At 43.4% G+C, this 23,411-nt stretch overlaps 1 protein-coding gene across 8 annotated transcripts in view; it reads right to left on the bottom strand.

The window, feature by feature from the left end:
- LOC6497261 (protein sickie) overlaps positions 1–23,411 on the bottom strand; it is a 155,476-nt gene that overhangs the window by 24,968 nt on the left and 107,097 nt on the right. For 4 of the 8 annotated variants that reach the window (XM_044716266.1, XM_014906113.3, XM_044716269.1 and 1 more), the window contains 8 exons: positions 22,794–22,902; positions 21,226–22,731; positions 6,977–7,548; positions 6,771–6,915; positions 6,412–6,711; positions 6,263–6,289; positions 3,674–4,050; positions 3,376–3,527 (listed from right to left, as the gene is read on the bottom strand). In XM_044716266.1, the coding sequence (XP_044572201.1) occupies positions 3,376–3,527; positions 3,674–4,050; positions 6,263–6,289; positions 6,412–6,711; positions 6,771–6,915; positions 6,977–7,548; positions 21,226–22,731; positions 22,794–22,902 (3,188 nt within the window). Of the gene's footprint in view, positions 1–3,375; positions 3,528–3,673; positions 4,051–6,262; positions 6,290–6,411; positions 6,712–6,770; positions 6,916–6,976; positions 7,549–14,638; positions 14,750–21,225; positions 22,732–22,793; positions 22,903–23,411 lie in introns of those variants that run through there. The other 4 variants (XM_044716268.1, XM_044716267.1, XM_044716270.1 and 1 more) reach the window with 2 other exon arrangements.

Genomic DNA, 23,411 nt, shown 5'->3' with positions numbered 1-23,411 from the left:
TTTCTGTTGTGGTTTAATATTTATGGTCAATGATAAGATTGCCCAATCGGGGGTTTTCTCGGGGGGCACGAACTGAATGGAGCTCGACTCAGCCGAAAGCTGTTTAAAGTTGATGTAGGTTGGAAGTTTTATAAGCTGCTTGGGGTTTATGTTCGCGTTTGTACGAAGAATATTATAAACTACCATAAAGCTTAGTCTGATAAAAAGCAAAAATGGCGGGGCACGGCAAAAAGGATGAAAACTGTCGAGGATGGGCGCCTCGGGGATTAAAGTTGAGCGAAAATAGTGCGAATGCTAGAGCCAAAAATCACGATTGCAGTGATTTATTTTCAAGAGTAAGCTTAAAACAGTACACAGTATAAAAAAATGTACAGTCAAAACAAAATCAAATGTATCCTTGGGATTTCGAGATTTCCCCGAATTTTAATTCAATTAAAGTAGTGCCTTTGTATTTCTGCAACTACACATATCCTCTGTATCCCCACAGCAACATAAATGTTTTCAAATTAAAGAGCAAAACAAAAATGAATATGTATAATAAATCCTCCGGGGACCGCCTACACTCGAACCCATTCATATCTGAGCAGAATTTCAAAAAGTTTACTAACTGCATTGTCAGTCTCGCAACTCCCTCCAGCAGTGCCACATTTTCCAGCGAACGGAAAACTAAACCGACTGCCAGTGTGTGGATGCATCAATTTTCCCAACTACCGCAAAGTGAAATTTCATGACGTTGAAGCCTCCACAACTGGCGTCTGTCAATAAAAAAATACTCGTAATAAAAAGAGCCAATAGCAAATAATATGCGGCAAAACTGCTGACAGACTGGCACGAGACGAGAAGACAGACGCGGCCAGAGATCGATAGACTGGCGGAGGAGCGGACAAACGGACATGCGGACACTGGCGGTGGAAGGGAGCGATATATCGACATTTATGCCATTATAACCCATGGAAGAAATTTAATTAACGCAGAAAACTTTGGCCAAGAAAAAAATAAGCAGGGGAGAGCCAAGGAAGACGACATCACAGTCAATGGGCAATTAAAAAGTTTTAATCCACAGAAGTAGGTAGCAAGACAATGGGATGTAGCCAAGCTGTAGTTTAAAATCCAAAAAAGTTTAATTTGTAAAGCACTTGAGAACTTTTCTGCCAACCTCACACATATTGAAGTATTTGTTGAGTTAATTGAATCGAGGAAAAAGAAAAAAGCACAGCTCCAGACACAAATAAATTTGTTCATTCTTCTCAAAGAAGATAAAAAAGTGCAATTTACTTTTGGGGTATCTAAGGAGTAATCATAATGAAGGAAAATTTGGACACGAAACTCCGGTTCAGGCTTATGCATTGTGGGAAATGTGTTCCGCTTGTTCAACCCACTCACAGATAAATCAAGCTCAAGGCGACCCATTTCTCCGGCTACCCACATTCCAAGTCTGAATCCAGCCACCTAATCCACTTACCCAGCCAGACCACACTGCTCCATATCATTCGAAGATAGGTACCAGTGGCAGGCATAACTTCATGCAATTATTCTGCCACTCGGCATTGTTTGCACTTTTATGGCAGCTGGACGGCTGGCTGGAAACTTGTCCATTCATTCGATTTGAGCCAAGTGCTGAAATGACACGACTCGGACTTGTCGAGTGGACAGGGGAATTGGTAAAAGTTGCAGCTTTAAGTTTCTGTCCATCGAGCTGCCATCGAATCCATCAAGCCGATTTCTGGCAATTTACACGTATGCCTTGACCTTGGCCCCACACTTTCCCACACCGCCCCCAAGTATCTTGAAAAAAAACCAAAAAAATAAAAGATTTATGTTGTCTGCCTGTCTGGCCTCGATAAATTTGATGGCGAAAGGTGTGGGTGGGTATTTGGGGGAGGTTCCGAAGGAATGGCCATAAAATACTTTATTGCATTCGACAATGTAGACACCTATAAAATACACAACGGCTCCTTGAGGCTCCTCCTCCAATGGAATGCAATTTAAACTTTGTTTTATTTCGTGATGAAAATTGTTTGCAAGTAAATTTGTAAATGAAATCAACTCTGGCCTGGCTGGGCCTAGCTGGCCCCACATGAAGAAGCAACTTGGGGGTCAGAGTGAGTAAATAAAAAATGTCGCCCAAAAGTAGGCAAAAGTTGTTCTCCTTGGCTTCGAGTACATTTGTCTGCCACGGAAGTTTATCAGACTTTTGCGTGACTTTTGTTGACAGCACGCACACAAGCAACGGTAGACATAGTTAGAAAGATTACAGAGAAAAAAAAATTTAAAAATTATAAAGTTTAATCTTAGGGTCTTCTAAACTTTTAGAGATAATATTAAAGGTATATGTAACTATTGAAACACACAAGCAACGGTAGACATAGTTAGAAAGATTACAGAGAAAAAAAAATTTAAAAATTATAAAGTTTAATCTTAGGGTCTTCTAAACTTTTAGAGATAATATTAAAGGTATATGTAACTATTGAAAAGAAGTTTAAGTACTGTCCATAAGTAATTGATAGATTTGCAAAAGAAGTATAATTTTCTCTCAGTGCATCTATCTTTTTGAAGAGAATATGACAGAGGCAAAAAAAAAGTTAAAAAGCCGAACTCTAGCTGACTGTCTGATAAGCGAAGCGGATGAATCTTTCAAAGCAACCAAGCTTTTGGCACACCATTTGGCGAGGCGAGAAGTGCAGTTGCTTGCCATTCGCTGCACTTGCCACATTTTCAAACCTCGCCCCGGCAGTGGGCAAGGAAAATGCGCAAAATGCTGCAGCAGCTGCGGGCAGCAAATAAATTGTACCCCAAAGTACGCGGCATAACCACTTGAATTAATGGCCAAGCACAATGCGGACGAGGTGCTTGGACCATAAAAGATGTTACTGGATCAGATCGCAATTCGGAATTATTCAGGTGAAGCTTAATTGCCAGGCATTCATTTGGTATTCTCAGGAAGGCTTTTCGTTGCACTGGCCAGCCGCAAGTGCATTCAAACGAAAGGCATAGTCTACTTTTCGGGTTTTCATGGCTGTAAGCCTGGATTGGATTTGGTGGAGGGTGCTTGTAACTTAACTGAGTTAATTAGGTGTTTTTCTGTAAGATATTCAGCCGGTTGGGTTGTGAATAAATGAAGGTTTAAATTAATATTTTCTTGCATTCAAATTTATGCAAATAAGTTCCATAAACATCCTTTCGAACGCCTGTCAGTAGTGCTCTGCTCCCGAGACACCCACGATAAATGCCTGATTTTATCAGATTCTAAATCATTTTGGCCATGTGGCAGCGTTAAAGTTTCCTCCTTCCGCAAGGATACCCGCCCAAGCAAAACGATTCGACTGGCCTCATAATTCACCCGAACCTAAACTGTTTGCATGGCGGAGTACTCACGTTGGTTGACAGCTGGCTGCTCAGACTGAGCACCTGATCCCGGGCATCCTGCAGTTCGCGCTTCAGTCTCCGGATCTCGTGCGCCTGTCGCTCCTCCGCGTTGCCGTACAAGGAGCTGCCTCCGGACAGCAGCGAGGCGGCACTGCCGTGAACTGAAATGGCAACGGAAAAGGAAATGGAGCGGTGAGAATTGCATTAATCTGTATTCGGTGCAAGAACTGGAAAAGTATTTGGTTTTCCTTTTAAAGCGCTTTTAAAATATATGTGTTCTTAAATATGAGAGGTTTGAGACTCTTACCTTCGTCGTTTTTCTTGGGATATGTGAGCCTATGTCCAACGATTGTTCCTCCAGCACCTGCACCTCCAACCAGTCCTGCCGCTGCGGTGGCTCCGTGGGTGGGGGAGAGCACTCCGGCGGCAGCGGCAACAGCGGCCGCCGACGCAAAGGGGCCTCGGGCGAGTGGCGTGGGCGAGGTGGGCTGACTCCAGGTCACACCGCCTACCGGGCCACCCGGATTGCCCTGGGCCGCTGCCTGGGACTGGGCCGCCACAGCAGCTGCCATTTGGGCACTGAGGACGCCGTTGGTTCCCACCGGCAGACAGTAGTACGGCTCGATTTCCACGTCGCCGCCACGACTCAGCATCGAGGGATACATTTTCTCTGATTTCGTGGATCTGCAATAGAAACTCATTAGCCTCGGGTGGCTGTGCCAAAACAACACAAACAGACAGTGCTTGTAGATATTTATTTACTAAATTAAGCATTATTACTACGAATCAATGAAATGGAGTCCTGCAACATGCATGTAAGTGATCATAGTCATTAGTTTATTTTAATTAGAGTTTCATATAGTAACTGAGAAATTAAGCTATTTAGTGAGAATTAATTAAACCAAACATTGAAATACAAAACAGTGCAAAACAGATGCTATTTAAATATCAAACGAAGCGTTGAATAATTCCCCCCTTTATGGAGAGCTAATGGGACACCCAGACACTTTCAAATTTCCGTTGCGGTTGTCTAGTTTATTAGGCCAATCTCTCCTCTAAAATTGACTACATTTCAGTATGCCTGGTGCTCACCCTCTATTCCAGCTACAAATTGGATATGCATGTGTGGCCATTGTGTAGCAGAGTGATAAGGAGCAGGATGGGTGAAGGACCCCAGACAAATTGTCATAAACTGCAGAGATTTACAGAAGCTCGCACACAATGACCACATTGGCCAGGATAAAGGATGTGGGATGTGTGCAGGTTCCAGCAAAGGACGACCCTGTCCAGTTGCTTCGCTCTGATAACTGTGACATTAATGGCATTTTGCATGCAAATCTAATATTACGTATACGTCATGTGTACGCTGCCATCAGTCCGATGCTTTGTTTGCATCTCGTGGTGAGAGTCGTCGGTTTTCCCTGGAGCCGTTTGCCACCAAGTTTTGGGTGTGTGCTCGTTGCTGTAAAATTCGATAACAAGCCACCGAAATGGTTTTTGTGGGGCTCCCACTTCCCAACTTCCGGCCACTCAGCCTTCGACATTTCCTTCTGCATAATTGATGGGGAAAGCATTTTGGCCAGGATGGCAGAAAATACAGATTAGTTTCGGCAGGACCAGAACCATATTTGCCCAATTTGAAAGTGAAATTTGCCAACTTTAGTATTGTAAATATTTTTATGGGCGAGCAAATATTAATATTTCAAATGGAAGTTAAATATTTGATCCATTTTTGAATTGTTTTTTATTTATTTAAGAACTTTTATTAGTTTATTATTTTTCATATGGCAAGCACCTTTAGTATTTATTTAGCTCCAATTACTAAGCTCCTCCCCCTTCCCCTTTTTTCTCAGTGGAACAGTTTTTAATGAACCACTTGGAGGTCGACACCTGACTGCAGCCGGAAAAGTCGCTGACGTGGCAACCAGACCAAAACAGAAAAACAGAAAAAAAGGAGCTCCACTTCATCTGCGCTCTTGGCAAGTCAAAGGTTCACAAACCTATTGACATGTCAAATAATAATCTGTCCATTCACAACACCTCCGTTCTCCTCGGGGCCACCCTTTGTTTTTATATTTTCCATTTGCTGTTTGGGCTGTTTTTTTTTGGTTTTGGCATTTTCGTTGATGGCTTTCCTCCCAGAACTTTGGCATTGTCTGCAGGCCAAAGCCGATGAAGCCCCAGGACGGGTGAAAAGTTTGCTCTTTAACCATGAGGGTAGGGCGTGTCGCCTTGCCGGCTTTTTTCGGTTTTAAGTGAATCTTTAAAATATTCACGACGACACATGGCCAGGTCGAATATGGCTCTGCGACTGGGAAAAGCCGAACCGAAGGTGGCTCCTTCCTTGGCTTTTAACAGGATAACGAAAAAGGAGGGAAATGCTGACTGTTTGCATACTTAAAGAACATACGTGAAAAATAAAGGTGCCAGAAAAAGAAAAGTGTATGTTGTTTGAGTTGAGCAGGATGTGTTGGAATATTATAAAATAATAATGTTAATAGCCCTTTCAAATAAACATGATATAGAGTAGTTTAAAGAACTTTCAAGATACAGATCCCTTTCTTTCGAAATGATGTCCCTAAAACTCTGTTAAAGAAAACCATTTAAGACCCTAAAATGTTCCTGAATTCCTCATTCCATTTCTCAATCGCGAAAGTGCATAATGAATGCACTTTGTCTAATACCCGAGACGTCTACGAAAAGTGTCATACACACACAGAAGCACAAAACTTAAACACATATGCAAATGGTGGCTGGAAAAAGCTTGCAACATGTAAAATGCAAATTGCTGACGGAGATGTGGCAAAAACTAAGGCTGATTGTTTGGCGTGTGGGCGTGGCATATGAAACCCAAACGAAAAAGCAAGAACAAGTTGTGCTGGAACTTTTTGGTCACCTTGGATATGTCCGTTCTTTCAAGTAGCTTTTCAAGGATAACCGGAGTTTTTTTTTAGAAAAAAGTAAAATAGAGAGAAAAAATCGACACAGTTGGAGAGACTCATGCGGGAAAAAGGAAAACATTCAATAGCTTATAATAACACTTACCTTATGCTGTTGCTGCGATTCATGCGGGGACTTTGGACATACGGGGACTCGTTCCCAGAGAGTGGCATTTGGCCTGCCCCCGGCCCGGATCGGTTGTGGATCATCTTGTGGCCATGTCGGGTCATGGCGGGCGACCCGATCTGCAGCTGCTCGATGGACTCCCCGTCCGACAGGCGACTTCCGGCCGTGTTGCTGTGCTTCAGCCACATGGCATACGAGCTGTACTCCGGCTTGACCTCCGAGTAGGTTTGAGTGTCCGAGAGGGAACCATCGTGTCGGGTGCCAGGGCGATTGGAAATTCTTTAAAGAAAGTGATAAATAAATTTCAACATTCAGAAACCTAGTCTAGCTGTCCTTACCTGTGCTGAAAGACATGCAGATCACTGCCGGGCTTGGGCAGACTGTGCGATCCTGTGGCCAGGCGCTCCCTTATGGACTGGCTGAGCTGGGTGGCCGTTGGTCCCGTCAAGGAGAAGCTACGGTGCTGGGTATTTGGCGGTAGTTCTGCAAGAAGAACGACAATTATTTCAACACCCCTCTGGTTTAAAAAATCCCCTTGACTTACTGTTCATATCGTTGGGCAGGGTTTGAGTTCCGCCAGCGACTTTGCGTCCACCTGCCGTCCTTGGCACCGCCGAGACGTGGGCGGTTCGGCCACAGGGCAGACCATTGGGCGCTGCCACGCCACCACCTGCTCCAGCCATTAGCATGGCGATGTTCTGCTGCTCGGCTGTGGAGGCAATGCTTCCGTTGGCACGCTTCACGTACCCGAAACTGGGCGGCACGCCCTTTGTGCGCGAGGAGGAGGGAGAGCCCTGCTTAGAGGAGCCGCCACTCCCACCGCCCATACTGCGGCGAGACGGCGAGGACTTCTCCGACTTGTGCCCGTTGAGCGGCTCGGGCATCTTGCTCCAGTTATCGCGTCCATTTCGAGATCCTGGCCTATGATGGGGACTCCCATCCATTTTACCGCCTCCTCCGATATTGTTGTTATTGTTATTGTTGTTGTTGCTGCTGTGGGAGTGGGCGTGGCTGTGGGTGGTGGTGGAGCCGCCGCTGGAGCTGGCCTGGCTGGCAGCAGAGCTACCGTTCGCGGCGGTTCCGATGCTGTCCAAAGAGCCTCGACTATTGCGAATTCTGTAAGATGGACGAAGGAAGAAAATAATTAAATAAATTATTATTTTTGGGAGATAATTAGCAAAGAGTATGCTCTATATTTTCCCTCCCATTTACCATGATTTGCATATAAACCTTCTATACTATATACCCCATGACCATTGAAGTGTGGAAGGAAAGTGATGGGTCGAAGTAGACTTGTCAGACAATCGCCAAATCAGCGTGCAAACAATTGCGATTCAAACGAAGAAAGTGAGGAATTCCGAGGCAGACAAAGGCGAACAATAGACCCGAACTGAATGGCTGACAGACAATCCTCAAACACAATTGGCAAGTGGCGAGCATAAAGGGCTAAGACTAGTCCGAGGGCTGGGGGCTAGATTCCCTTTTCCTCCAAGAAGTGTCTGCAATTTTCAATTAAAATGACAAAAGATATTCTGGTCGGGGCTAGGGCGCCTAGCAGTCAAGAGTCAGCTGGAAAATTGCATGTCTAAGCTGCTTTGTCAAGGCGCCTTTCCGCGGGTATGGTACTTTTATTTAAACACATATATCAAAACTAATTGGGCGTGTCCGAGTGCGACAATAAATAATGATATTTACTTATGTGGACAGCTGAGGGATGGTAGTCTATGAAGGCAAGACCCCTTCACTAAAAATATAAGGAATAAAGGAGTAGAAAATAAGCTGATATTAAACAAGATACTCTTTAATGAATCAATGTTAGCCTCGAAGTGGCATTTTATGTTTCTCGGTGTTTAGAGTCGAAATTAATACTCCCTTAACTAAACTAGTTTTCAGTAAACGAATTCAATTTCTCGCAGCGCTTACGCATATATACGAATTTATTATTCAAAATCAATTTGGTTACTTTGTTTGATTAAACATAAAAAATCGGGTATAAAAGCGACTGCCTCGCAATCACAAGGCGTTGACAATTCCCAAGATGAGGTTCTTTGCTCTGATCGCTATTTTGTTTCTCGGTCTGGTAGCCGCCAACGCGACTCCCCAATTCGCGGACTGCCTCAACGGATATAACAATTGTGATACCAGCCAAGCTGCTCCAGAAACCGCAGTGGATACGTACGATGTTCCCGAAGTTCGCCTCGACTCGATCTCTTTTCAACCTCTAGCTGGATAATAGTTTACAAATGGATTAGTTTAGTAGTTAGTGTGATAATTGAATAAAAATGATGGTGGATTGATTGTTTAGTCTTCCCTTTCTGGGGCTTGAAAGTATGACAAATCAAACTTGGATCAAGGACAAATTGTGTGTGGTTTAAGACCGTAATCAACCGGTCTATGAAATTAGCAGTCCATTGGTAATTTTGAGCCTGTTAGTGAATCTGGCACCAAAAGTGACACTTCTGCCTCTGTTCTTAATGCAAAAACTAGTCGAAAGTCAACTGTTAGTATAAATAAGGCTTGAAGTCAACCATAAATCATTGGCAAGCGGCGCGATGAGGTTCTTGGCCCAGTTGGTTTTCCTGCTTCTTGGATTATTGGCCGCAACGGGGAAGCCCCTGAGTGACAATTGCCTCAAGAATATTTCGTTGGGACTTCCCTGCGACCAGACGGCAGAGGCTCCGGAAACAGCAGCGGATACGTATGAGGTTCCCCAAGTTCTCCTTGACCCGATTACTTTTGAGCCATTAGCGGGATAAGTTCGTAATGGTCTTCAAAAATATACATAAGTAGACAATTGTACCTTAATATGCGTCTTTAATTGGTCGGTTTCTGTCGAAACAAGTTGGCAAGCCGACTGCAAAGCATGTCATGATCTTGTGGCTGGTAATTAACAGGTTTCGGTAGCTTCTCTAAGATAATTAAGGCAACAGATATACCAGTTTTCAGCAAACAAAAGTTGGGACAATTCCAATAAAAATATTTCGAGTTTCAGGCGTCACTGAGACCCACAGCTGATTCAATATATATTATATTTTTGAGCGAAAAAAGCTATATCTTTATCAAAGTGAAGTCATTAGCCATTATCATTATTCAAATATATTTTTTTTGTTTAAACTATAAATGAAATATTTATAAATCGAATTAATTGGTATGCCCATTAATCAGAGCTGGAAATAAAAATATTTTGCTCGATTTAACGCTGCTACCAGTTCAGATAAGATTTAAACCGAGTTTTATTTTTCAACAAGGGGGAGAGAGAGCTGGGCGCGTGGAGGGCCAATAAATTAACTAATTGGTGTTGTGTTTCAGTCCTGGCAGCCCGGGCAACCAAAGTGCTGAAATACTAAAACTTCTTCTGCGATTTAATCCCTTGGTTAAACTTTGTTAAAGAAACCCAAGCTGAAACAAAAAAACAGCTGTCTGGGTCATAAAATCCAACTACACCCTGGCAAGCAATTACCGTTTAGATATGCCCTGGCCGATACGACTAGGGGGAGAAAAAAAATAACATTTTCTTCTGTAACCGAGACGTCCATTTTGGGGTCTACGAGGGCTCCGAGGGTCGTCGCAGAACGCGTGACTGTCTCCGGGTGGAAGTGCCAGTGAAAGTGGCATCAGAAGTGACACATAAAGCTCATAAATTGTCGCGCACTCAATATGCATGCATGTTCGTTCTACGGATGGCATATATGTGGGGGAATAACTAGAAAAAAAGGGCAAATGTTTTCCAAACTGAGGGGGGCTGAAATCAATAACGATTGCCATATCGGTGTGCAGCTAGCCAGCGACCTGAGGCCCGGTATGTGGGTGAAATCGATATTCCACCTGCCTACTGGCTTCTGTGCCTCTGAGAACAAGTGCCGACAACCGCAAATTGAATTGTTTTTAATTTTCCCACTGCTTTCAATAACTTTATTGTCCTGTATGGCATTGTCATTCAGTCAATAAAAATTTCATTAAAATAATAAGAGTAGTTTCCTTTCATTTGTTGGCTGCCAAAAACAAGGAAACAAATTATTCAACAGAATTAAAGATTCGAATGGGGAGTACAGGCATATATCCTGAAATGTAAATACAAAATCAATGGAAAGTATACTTTTTTTCGCAGTTTTTAAGCTTTTGTGCAACAACATCTCATACATTCTGGTGGCAAGTGAAAAAAACGGCTCTGAAAAAATGGGGAATGACGCAAAACGCTTCCACAACAGGCGTCATAAGCAGAAACCCCCGAAAAGGAGCAAGTTGAAAGCGGATTTATAGTCATGATGTGAAATGGAGGAAGAACGAAAATAAATCTATTGAAAAACGGGGAAAGAATTAACCAGAAATAGTATATTTTTCTGCTCCAGACATCATTAGCTTTATACCTTATATTAAATTCCTCGTTGGATTTCTGCCACTAATGTCTAAAAAATAAGTCGGGAGTCTCCCAAAGCCCCCCCAGTAACTGGCTCTGGTTCTGGTTCCATATTGAAAATTGCAAGGATATATCGTCCTGCCGTTTGTTTGCTTTTGTATCGATGTCAGTGCGCGGACAGACCCTAAAGCGTGTGCTTTAGTTTTTGAGACCCGCACATGAAAACACAGAAAATATATATTGCCAAAAACAAACAACAAAATAACGACAAAAAAATTGTTTTCCCCAGGCGGGAGTGCAAAAATGAAATTCCATGCATGTCTGCCCAGGACTTGTACCATGGCTTTTAGCATTTTTCGGCCATTTTATTTCGGTGGAGTTTCCTTTTTCGGGGCAACTAATTTCGAGCAGAAAATGTAATTTGCATGGCTCTGAGTGAAAAACAAAGTGAAAGGCCATAAACAAGCGGTTGGTCGGATGGTCGGTCGGCTCTGCGCTTTAGTGCCCGGCTATTTAAATTCGGCACTTGTGTTTCGTGTAATTTTTAATTTAGTCTCGCTAATTTATTCCCTGGCCAAAAGCACGTGTTCAATTTAAATGAGAAGGCCGCCAGCTGGCTGGGTGGCCAGAGGAGGCAGCTAAAGGTGGCAACACATTCGTGTAATTGGCGCTTCTAATTGACAGGGAGCCAGGCCAGAAGCCAGGATAATTAGGCGCGCTATTTGGGTCTTTGACAAAAATTAGTGACCCTAATTCACGGAGGCATTACACTGGCAACGTGTGTGTATGGGAAAGTGAGTAATGATGATGAAAAGCTTAGCCTGGTTGAGCGTTATTACCTGGAATTTGTTATTCTAAATAACCATGAAATATTCTGTTGAAAGGAACAGTTAAGCAACTAACGACCTGGCCTTGCAAATCGGCATTCTCCTGTCGACTCTTCATTATTAAAACTGTCAGCTGGCAGAGCAACAAGCGACTTATCAGCCTAGGAAACGGCGAACAATGATAGAGTCCTCCTCTCCGAGTAGGTTTTCCTTTTCCCGGACGCGATAACATTCTATGAATGGAATTCTGACAGCTTTATGGGCGTTACAAGCGCATTAATAAAAGTGTCGAACATGCGGCCCGGAATGGGGCACAGTCAGTTGGAGGGGGCTGGTGGTTGGGCGAGTGGGTGGGTGGTTCCACCATATCCGAGATGAGTTCGCACGCAACCTTCAACCAAGTTCCTACGAGTTTCTGTTTCTGTTTCGCGATGGCCTTGCAAATGGCAGCAAACAGCTGGCAAAAAAAGCGCCTAAAAGCAGGCAGCACTTCAGCAGGCAAAATTATGGACTGGGCCAAGGATACAATGGTGATTATAAGACAGATTTCTTCCCATTAAAAGAAAAGTCTTATTTGGGGAAGAAAAATTATTTTAATATAGTCAGTAGTAATATATGTACTCCTTGAATTCCAAGTTACCTAGTTGAACCTTTTTTATAATAATTTTTTTTGTATCCTTTCTTCATAATCCTTCTATAGAGGGTAGCAAAAAATAAAAACATATTGCACTTTCTTTTTGGGCAGGCTCGCATCAATTATGCAACCGACAGGGACCTCTTTTCTCCCCAAGCAATTGTTTGCCTTTTACGATACTCAACCGTCGTTGGGTCATAAATTCTGGCAGGACGAAATAGCCTTCGAGTGGACCCAACATCCAGTTAAAGCCTTGGGCAGCTCATACTCGTCTCTGTGTTTCTCCCGAAAAGTAAAAATTCCTAGACAGGAACTTTCAAGCACGAGAAATTCTTGGCAAAGAAGCGACAAACAAATGCAAATTAAATTAAGCACAAAACTTTGTTAATATGCTAACAAAACTTTATACCTTAGCCCGATCCGATGGCCTTGGATTGGGGACTACTCATCTCCACCGGATCCAATGGAGCGACTGGGCTGGGGTTTTGGTTGCACATTTTAATTAAAAAAGCTGCAAATTACAGAGGACCAACAAGACGGGTAGAAACAGGATAAAAACAGGAAATTAGAGAGACAGAAACTCTAGCTCCCGCTCCCCTCCTGAATAAATATTGAAGTGAAGTTAAACAAAAGAATACAAAAGGGAAGGATTAAAGGAAAAGGATAATTTGCAAAACAGAACTCCCGAAATCAAAGCTGACAATACCTTAAAATAGTCTCCACATAAATTGTCATAAAAGTCAGCTTTACTTTCATTTAAAGGTGGTGTGTGAAACTACCTCATTACGGATTCATCCAAATCCCCCCAGAGCCAACCTTCCACGGCCGAACCACTCTAGGAACTGTTTAGTTTTCTCATTAATAAACTAATTTGTTAAGTTGCCCTGTTTGTTGGGCTGACGGCACGCAGAGTGCACGCCCCCTTCGATCGGCCTCCGCCTGGGCAGGAATTTGGCGTAGCTAATCACATTTTTACATCGATTTTCCATACTAGAGCAGACACACCTCCTCAGCCACATAATTGACAGGCCGAATATGTGTTGGCTGACTCACAAGCTCTCGGCCAGGGTAATGAGGATGAGCAGACGACGAGCAGGAGAGGTCCTGGGGTGCCACGGCGCGATGGCTTTCGTCCTGCTGAAGCATATTGCAATTTTCCCTATGGCCCTAAATCATGCAAAGTGTGTTTACGTTGCGGTATTGTTGCTGGCCTACCACTTGACAGTTTCCACTGCGGCAAAGTTCTGGCGTTTTTAGGCCAGCCCGTTTAACCCATTTTATGGCACCATTCAGCTTTCCTGGCATTCCCTGTTCCCTGTTCACCGTTCGCCATTCGGGAGTCCTTAGTGTGAATCTTGGACTCGATGGCAGAGTTCTATGTGTGTCAGTTAGGTATTTGAGGCGTTTTTATTAGCCTCGGACTGTCTTACATAAATTTAACATTAAATTAAGTGCCATTTCACCTAGCACGAGGGTTGAAACGACCCAATGGGCGAACCCCAACGAAAGGAAAGGTTCATTGCACTTTAATGAAGCCCAAAACAGAAGGGAGCGATCTAGAACTGATTGCATGATATTAATGAAGAAGAAGCTTTACTTTGTTTTCTTTTTCATTTAGTTAAAGTTAAAGCTTGTACTTCTTTTAGTTTCATAACCTCACTGGAGATGCCGTGCCCTCAAGCTCCACATGATGCCTGGCTGGACTCGGCCCGTTTAACCCTCTGTGGATGTGAAGTGCCCTCTGAACCCCATCCCTGATTTCCATCTAGACGTGTGCCAAAGCCGCTTAGCTCATTGTAAATTCCAGCTAAAACCGAACGAAGAAACAATTTGGCTGAGCCATACTCCGGGCCGGAGTGGGAAATATGGCAGGAGTGCTCTCCTCGAAAAATATTGAGGCTATTTGCCTGTTGCTGTTGTTGTCCTTTGTGGACTTTGTGGCCTTCGTCCCTGCGTCTTGCCCGGAGTTGGGCCTTGTAAGATTTATGGCCTCTGGACGGGATGAAATGAAATGTCAGACATTTGAAGTAATTGTTGAAATTGATAGACAGGACCGATCCCACAAGCGAATTGATTGGAGGGACATGTGGGAAAATGTGAGCAAGCTCTTGGTCCGGGACGTGTTTGTTTACCTTGCCTGGGACCCCTGCTTTTTATATCCCTCTTTAAATACAACTTTCACAAGCCGAAGGATGGGCAGGACAAACACAAGCACAAACAGAAAACATATCCAGAGTCCTGGGAAGGGGTAAACAAAGGTGCAGGAAGAGGAGTCAATGTCAGTCCGAGTACCGGGTTTAATGCCCCGGGGCAGTCATTGACACTGCTCTTCCATTTTCTGCCGAAGGTTGGATCTGGATTTGATGCATTTTAATTAGACAAGTTTACCTTTATGTTTTATGAGTTGGGAAAATATTAAAAAAGTTTAAATCCACGCAGGCCGCAAAGTAGGCAACCAAACGTCTGAGAGAGGTTGTAGGTCAGGCTAGTTATTGTATTTTATATTATATATATTTCATACCCGGCACTTGACTTCACTGGAACTATTTCATTTAAATTTTTAATATATTAATAATATATTTTATATTATTTTTTTTCTTAATGGATTGCTTAAAATGAATAATCTGTGGCACAATATTTGTTACTAAATTTCCCAATTTATTCATTCAGTATCGAATCACGCGCCTTGGATTTTCTGGTTTTTCCGACAGCATTTTCACGAGAACCGCTACGCCCGATGGTTGAATAAAAATGGTTGAGTTTTTACATACATTTTCTGGGGTTGCCACGAAGAGCTGGGAACACGAACAGCCAGTCGAATGAAGAGAGCTTCGTGCCTCCTAAGAGAACGCTCGGCGGCTTGTGTTGAAAGTAAAAGGTTTTCTGACATGCAACGCCAGTCGCAAGCGAAGTTTTGCGACACCTGCCCACCTGATTGCCACCTTTGTACAAGTTCCTTAGGGTGGACTCTTTCTTTTTAATATTAAAATATATGTCTACACTAATTAGAGTTTCATTGGGCCAACGTGGCGTATGAGCATTATAAGTAGCTTCCATAGTGAATAAGTCTGACATATGAAAGGTTCACCCTAATTTATCTACACATTCTGAGCTTTGGGCGTTTTTATTATCTCTTCTTGTCTTTTTTGGCCAGCCACGCACTTGTTTAATAGTTAAGCAGCCCAAAGGCACAATAATTTACAAAGCCGTCTAAAAAAAGGATAGGGGAGACAGACGTGGAAGTGGTCACAAGAGTTGGGAAAAAGAAAACTTGAGGCAAAGTTTTGCGAAATGTTTCTGGAAGTTGTCATCATGAAATTGAAATTTATTGAGCTGGTATCGATGTGAAAGTTAAGATGGCAGTCGAAAAAAATATACAGTAAACAGTTCATTTAAAGAAAAATCTTTACTCTTCAATATTAGCTTGGTTATGTTTCAAAAAGGAATCGTTTATCAAAAGGATATCAACTATTTACTCGTATTATACATTCTCTTTCTCTTTGTGCAACAGTTATCCAAGTTTATGGTTCCTCGGTACTTCAATACGAAAAAAAGGACCCCTCTCATAGTCTTTCAGCTTACAATGGTTTCTCCCTCTTCGTCCTGAGTCCTGGAACATGGTATGAATCATGTTCAGCCGGGAGCAAGGGAATTTCTTATGTCAGGACTCCTTCCTGCTCCTGCAGGAGTTTATCAAAAAACACGATTTGTTCTACAGTTTCTGTTTAACAGTATTTTTCTCTTTCGCTTGTCTGTTATAAGACTGTTATACCCTGCTAGCGGTAGATAGCTCTCTTAATGGTTAAGAACTCTCTTAACTTTACACCCATGTGTCCTTTTTTGTTTAATAGAAATTCAAAAGATAAATTTTTTAAGTTTTTTGGTTGTTTTTGTTGCCAACCGGGGCTTTACTCTAAAAATAATTAAGCCAAGGGCGGGCTGGTTCTGCTGCCAATGCAATTTCTTGCCAAAAAAACAGAAAAACCAGTAAAGTGTTTGCTGAATGAAAAGCGAAACTTGATTTAAAGCAGCAATCGAATTGGCTAAAAAACTTGTTGGTCCAAGATAGAAATCAAGCACCATGTGCACACTTGGAACTTTTCATTGCTTTTCATTATTCAGATCTCTGCTCATTAATCTTATGAAATCGGTGGCGAATATTATTAAACGGAAAAAGGTCCATCAATCAGTAAAATAATAAATAAGATCACATCTGCTTGATTTAAGCTGGAAAAATAATATAAGAATTATAAAAGTTTTATTCTCCGAATTCCATTCAAATCAATCAATCGCATTCCAAGAAAATAATCGAAAATTCCATTTGCCAGCGTAATAATTACAAAGAAACGGCTATGCCAACGTTATTGGGAAACGATTAAGCCAAAATCCAAGACTCTAACGCTGCTGGCCATGTCCGAGTCAACCAACCAACCAAACACACACACTTTGTACGGTTTGTGGCATGTGGAAAGGTCAGTCATGGCTTAAAGGCTTACTAACGCTTTGCACACGCTTTGAGTTTCTTTTAATTGTTTGTCTCGCATGACGTGGGTGGGTGTGAGCGGAAAAATAGTTGACCAAAAAGCCAGGGGGAGGCAGGCTAGGGGCCAGGGGATGTGGATACCACAATGTTATCTCTTTGAGTTTAGCATACGGCAAACGCAAACTGCAACTGGTTTCTGTTTGCTAAGCCTGACAACTGTTGCCATTTATTTATCGATTTGAGAGTGCATACAAATTTTATATATTTTTTATGCGCAGCACTTTTAAAAATTATTAAAAGTGTTTTAAATTAAAAATATTATTTATTATTTAGCATTTTATTACTTAAATTTTGAGTTAAAATTTAAGCTTTGAAATTATCATATTTAAACTTTACAGAAGCTGCCAGACTCGAACGTTTTCTTGTGCTGCCACATCTCTGAACTACTGTTGACTCTCATTTTTGGCGTTGCCACAAATTTCTGTCCAGGTTCTAAATTTATATTTTTGGTTTTATTTTACGTCATACACGTTTTTCCGGCTTAGAACTCGATTTTATTCATGTTTTTGGTTTTGCCGTACGAATTTGGGGCTAAGACTGGTTTGTGTCTTAGGTACTCCAGCTTGCCATAATTTTTTGTGCGACCATATTTGTTGGTTTGTGTCTTGGCTTTTATAGCTTGGCACATTTAGTACGTCCTGGTATAGGTCCTAGCTTTTCAAAAAATAAGTCTTGTGAATTCTTTTATTAATTATACTATTGTTATTTGTTATTCACATGAAAACACAAAGCTGTGTAATATGAACACAAAACAATAATTGGAAAAATTGATGTAAAAATTGTGATATCTTTACCCATATTCATGCATTCTTCATTCTTTCCCCTACCAGTCTCACGCGAGAATTTATAAATTAAATTTAAAAAAACATATTTCTTGTTGATGAAAGTAGCATTTGCTTTCATTCTTTAAGTATAACTTTCACTTCATTTCTGGACCCACTTAAAAAATAAAATATGCTTTCAACGCGCTACACGAGCCCTAATGCGAAAGGACGTTCAAACCAATTGAATATCCCAAAAATGTTCGCTTAATTTAACCCACCTCGACAACACATCACCAAAATGGTAATATATAGAAAAAATATATGGAAAAAAAGTTTGGGCACAAATAAACCATATCAAACGAGGATGCCAGGGGTTCAACCTTGCCTTTGAACACTCGAATGGACACGGCAGAAGCCTGGGGTGGGATACAGGTGGTCGGTCAGTCTAGATCGAAAGAAAAAAACATTTTTGGCCCACGGGTTCAGTTTTGGTTCAGTGAGTTTCGGATTTCATTAATAAAAACAATTTGCACACATTATTATGTGGCTAAGCGTATTGGCGAGAATTTTAGTTCGGAATTTATTTTCAATTTCCGGGTTTCAATGTGGTTTTGTTAAAATCACTAATATGAGACGAGAATCATTCCAGTTTTTACGCCAGACACCGCAACACCGTTCCTAGCTTTAAATCTGTTATAGCTTGGCTTTAAAATAGAACAAACATACCTAGGGTATCCTTTGGAATGGAAATGCTTGTATCTCACGCTCACGCCATAAATCAAATGAATTGAAAAATGCTTTATTAAATAAAAGGGAGGTAGAAGGGATTTTCAACGGTCAGGGATTTTCAAAGGGAGCCTGCTGGTCAGGATGGCGGGGTAACCGCCATATGTGGACGCACATCCCCCCACCAAAGATCCTGTCTGGGTATGCACCTAACTGTCTGCATCCTGTTCTCTGCAGAGCTTCCGGCTAGCCCCCCTTAAATATTTTTGCACCCTGCTGCATTTTGATTTACTTTCATGGCCAGACACCGCCTGGCGCACGTTGAGGCGTCGTAAGTCCGGCAAGGATCCGGCTCACTTGTTGGGCTTCAGAAATTATGTCCTGCAGGTGTCTGGGCCGCAACTGATTAGCTCCTGCCCCTGAGACCCTGACTCCCCGGGTTCAGGCTCTGACACTAATGCGACAGGTTGCCCACAGCCAGGACCGTGCATTAAAATTCAATTACAAATTATTTTCCAACTGCACTACGTGACCAAGGCTCAAAAGTCGACCCTGGTTTGCCCCACCCCCGTTACCAGGGGTCGATGCCTTTGAACTAAGCGCGGGCGTCGACAGCTGTTCCTATTTATAAAGAGCTCAGTCCGTTCTGCTCATGGTGTTGCATTAATTTCCCAGATCAAACGCACTGACAGAACCGCAAGCTAATGAAAATGTGAAAGCCCACGACAGCTCCATTTCAACGCTTTTCCCCACCCACTATAAGCGTTTATAAGCGTTTTTTAATGAATTTCGTTGGGCTTCCAACATGTTCGTAGACAAATAAAATATAAGAAAGAAAGGGGGAACAGCAAAAAATTTGAAAAATAATGTGTTTTTTGAATTTGATGCAGAATGATGGAGAATGGGTCTACAAATCGATTAAGGTATTCCGCTCATGAATCGGATGGAAATTGGCAAAGATATAGCCTCCACTGGGGGCCATATTGGGCATCCTTGCATTCTTCATCATTTCAAAGGGGACCCCCCAGAAAATTTGACAGAAAATCGAAAAAATATTTTGTTGTTAGATTTTGATGCAGAATGATGGAGAATGGGTCTACAAATCGATTAAGGTATTCCGTTCAGGAAACGGACGGAAATTGGCAAAGATATAGCCATCCCTTGGGGGCCATATTGGGCATCCTTGCAGTCATCATCATTTCGAAGGGGATCCTCCACAAAATTTGAAGAAAAATCTACACAATATTTTTTTTCTAGGTTTTGATGCAGAATGACGGAGAATCGATCTACAAATCGTTTAAGGTATTCCGCTCAGGAATCGGATGGAAATTGGCAAAGATATAGCCTCCACTGGGGGCCATATTGGGCATCCTTGCATTCTTCATAATTTTGAAGGGGATCCTCCACAAAATTTGAAGAAAAATCTACAAAATATTTTTTTTCTAGGTTTTGATGCAGAATGACGGAGAATCGATCTACAAATCGTTTAAGGTATTCCGTTCAGGAAACGGACGGAAATTGGCAAAGATATAGCCATCCCTTGGGGGCCATATTGGGCATCCTTGCAGTCATCATCATTTCGAAGGGGATCCTCCAGAAAATTTGAAGAAAAATCTAAAAAATATTTTGTTTCTAGATTTTGATGCAGAATGATGGAGAATCGATCCACAAATCGTTTAAGGTATTCCGTTCAAGAATCGGATGGAAATCGGAAAAGATATAGCCTCCACTGGGGGTCATATTGGGCATCCTTGCATTCTTCATCATTTTGAAGGGGACCCCCAGAAAATTTGACAGAAAATTAAAAAAATATTTTGTTCTTAGATTTTGATGCAGAATGATGGAGAATCGATCTACAAATCGTTTAAGGTATTCCGCTCAGGAATCGGATGGAAATTGGCAAAGATATAGCCTCCACTGGGGGCCATATCGGGCATCCTTCCATTCTTCATCAAAAGTTTTTTTAGTTTCTAAAAAAATTTAAAATGATCCAAAAAAACTAACCAAAAAGTTTCAGCCCCATTCCCTTCATGGCCAGCAACCTGATAGCAAGTATGCCTCTTGTTAGCAAAGCACATTCCAGTGTTTTGGCCAGGAACAGACGATGTGGTTGCCATAGAATCCATGGGATAGAGCCTGTTTGTGAATCAATTGTGTGCCGAACATTTCCTGTTGACAGGTGAGCATTGTCGATTGTCAAGCCGTCTGCTGTTGACAATTTGTAAATGACATCTGACATGCCGCAACACGAGTTTGCCCCTGTGACCTGGGAGCCGACATCGAGTGGATTTTATGCAAATTGGCAATACGAGCTGGGGACCCGGGTTCGGCTTTCTGAAGTGGATACACTTGGGTATCCTGCAGGAAGTTGTTAAGGTAGTCAAGTGACTGCCATCGCAATTAACTGCTTCACAGGATGATGAGTGCCACTCGACGGGCTGGTGCTGGTCGTGGTGCCCCTGACACCAAAAGTGGGGCATCAAAAAAGGAAAAGAATGCGGCAAGAAAAACATAAAACAACGCTGTCAAATGACACCCAAAAACCATAACAAGTTCACTGAGGCCTAAAGTCAAAGTCGCAATCGACCAGGCACTTCTTTTATTCAAATTCCGCTTTATTGCAGCCCAACACGCCACATTTCAGGCGACAATCTTCTTGGAAGAGGCCAAGGCGACACTTGAGAAACGGTATTTCTCGTTGACTCATTGGTGTCAGTGAAGGCAACATTGGTGGCACATCGACCAAATCAGTGGATGAATGGAGGAACTGTGCACAGACTTTGGATGAGTCATGGAAACAGTCGAGAAAGAAAGCGATAACCAAAACTTTTTGGCTTGGATGGGGGAAAGGAAGTCTAAACCGGCGAATGAAATTCATTTTTTGGCAAAATTATACTCAAGTTTTTAATTTAAAATATAATTTTTGTTTGAAATCCACTCACCTTTCTTCGATGGTTGTGGGCAGTTGAGTGCGTGCCCGCATCATGCTGAGGAAGTGCTTGCCGTGGGAGATGCCTCCACCGGACGAGGTGGGTCCATGCAGGCCACTGCTGCCCTCCGAGAGGTATCCGTTGTCGATGTCCTGGAAGCGGGCGCCCGTGGAGGAGCTGCCCACGCGCAGGGCATCCCCGTCGCTGCAGTAGCCCTGGCCAATATCCGATTCGCAGAAGTCCAGGTAGGACTGGTGGGGGTGGTGGCCACCGCGAGCTCCCCTTGTGGGCAGAGTCACATGCGAGTTGTAGCCCCGGAGCAGCGGTCTCATAGGCAGCACCGAAGTCTGCTGCTCCTGATGGGGCAGCTGTGGCAGCTGGGACAGCTGCTCTTCCTTAGTTTCGTAGATGGTGCCCACGATCTTGGAGGGTATGGTGTGGAACTTGTTTGGCGAGGCGGTGGGAGTGTTTGGGGCAGAGTTGACCAGAGGTCGTTGCATCCCCGGTGGTCGAGCCAGTATGTGAGGTCCGGCATTGTACTCCAGTTTCCGGGGGACACCCAGGGCAGACTTGGGCGGTGGGAGGCGACTGCTGCCGTAGATTCCGGAGCTGTGCTGCGGAGTGCTGGGCTCACTTAGATAGCCGCCCTGACTGTTGGCATAGAAGGGCTGCGGGGGTGGCGGTTGTGCCGCCGCCTTGAGGATATGTGTGACGGGTGGTTCACCCATTCCCGGTTGGGATATGTTCTCTGATATGTTGCTAGTCTCGCGCTTAAACATTTGCGGTTGGATTGGAGGAGGCGGCTCTGTGACGGGGGTTGGCAGGGCTGGACTTGCCCCCAATTGTGGCAACTTGCTGGTGCCCTTGATGGCCGCAATGGGCTTGGGCAAGCCAGTGCCACTGGGACTCTGTAGAAGCTGGGGCGCCTTCAAGGAGCTCCTCGAGTCGGACTTGGAGTGCAGCGACGACTTGGAGGCCGTCTTGGGGGTGTTCTTCTCCACCCCTCCGATACCCCGGGCCAGGCCGGAGCTCTTGCTTGTTCTTCCCATAGTGGAGCTGCGCGACTCGTTTCCCGACTCGTCCTTGTCCTTGTTCAAGGACCTCGCCGGGCTCTTCTCCTTCTTGTCCAGCCTGGCCTTGTTGTTGGTCTGGTCCTTCTTCTGCTGGGCAGCCAGCAGCTTGGACTGCTTGGTCTTGGGCGGCGGAGCCTTCTGGGCACCCACACTGACGCTGGGAGGCTTCAGCTGGGAGTTGCCGTGGCTGCCATCGTTCAGGCTCAGGCTGGAGTCGGAGCGCTCCGAACGGGCCGAGCTGAATCCCGAAGAGGAGGAGGTCCGCTTCGACTGGATTTGCGACTTGCTGACCACCGAGGCGGCGTTGGCTGCATTCTGCTGCTTCTCCTTGTTGAACAGCTTCAGTTTGTCCAGCATGGAGTGCTTCTGGACAGGAGCGGTCTGCGGACTGCTCGGCGAGGGAATCCCGCTCTGGTGGTTGCTCTTCACGCTCGGCGGACGCAGGCTGCAAATGCAAAATATTTCCACTATTAAAACATAAAATAATGTATTTTTTATGACGCTCACCTATTGTTGTTGCCGCTTTTGAGGCTCTGGATTGTGTGATTACTGGTGGGCGGACTGTTTGGACGGCTTGAATGGAAATCACTTCCGCTCTTCCCCAGGCCCGGAATCGCTGAAAAGGTGGAACAACACAAAGTCAGTATAGTGAGGCAAATAAATCAATGCGAAAGGGCAATGCGGACATTAAGGCTAATTAATTGCCTCGCGTGAGGCTGATAACAGATTGGAAGGCGTCCCAAAAACCAATTCCCAGTACCCAGTGCCCAGTTCCCAGTTCCCAGATTTATGTCTGCGCAGACACCATCCAAATATTTGGAAGATAAATCATTCTGGAGGAGAAAACGATCTATAAATAACAACTGAATGAATCAACCAAAACAGTATGATTTAAAGTCAATGCAACTCAATATTGTATTGAGATTTATTCCCTGAAAGTCTCTATATTATGAAAAATAATCTGTTATTCATTTTAATCTCTTTCTCTCCTTTAATTAAAGATTTCAATACCTCAACTCAAGTATTCCCCTGCTCCCTAATTAAATGAAGAATTCAGTTACAGTCTCCGCAAATCAACGGCACGTAAAAAACGGCAGTCCTACATGGAATTCTAACCCCAAATGC

This window comes from Drosophila ananassae, chromosome 3R (assembly GCF_017639315.1).
Source record: "Drosophila ananassae strain 14024-0371.13 chromosome 3R, ASM1763931v2, whole genome shotgun sequence".
NCBI lineage: Eukaryota > Metazoa > Arthropoda > Insecta > Diptera > Drosophilidae > Drosophila > Drosophila ananassae.
Note: the sequence above shows the minus strand (reverse complement) of the source record. Positions and strands in the feature narration are given on the sequence as shown.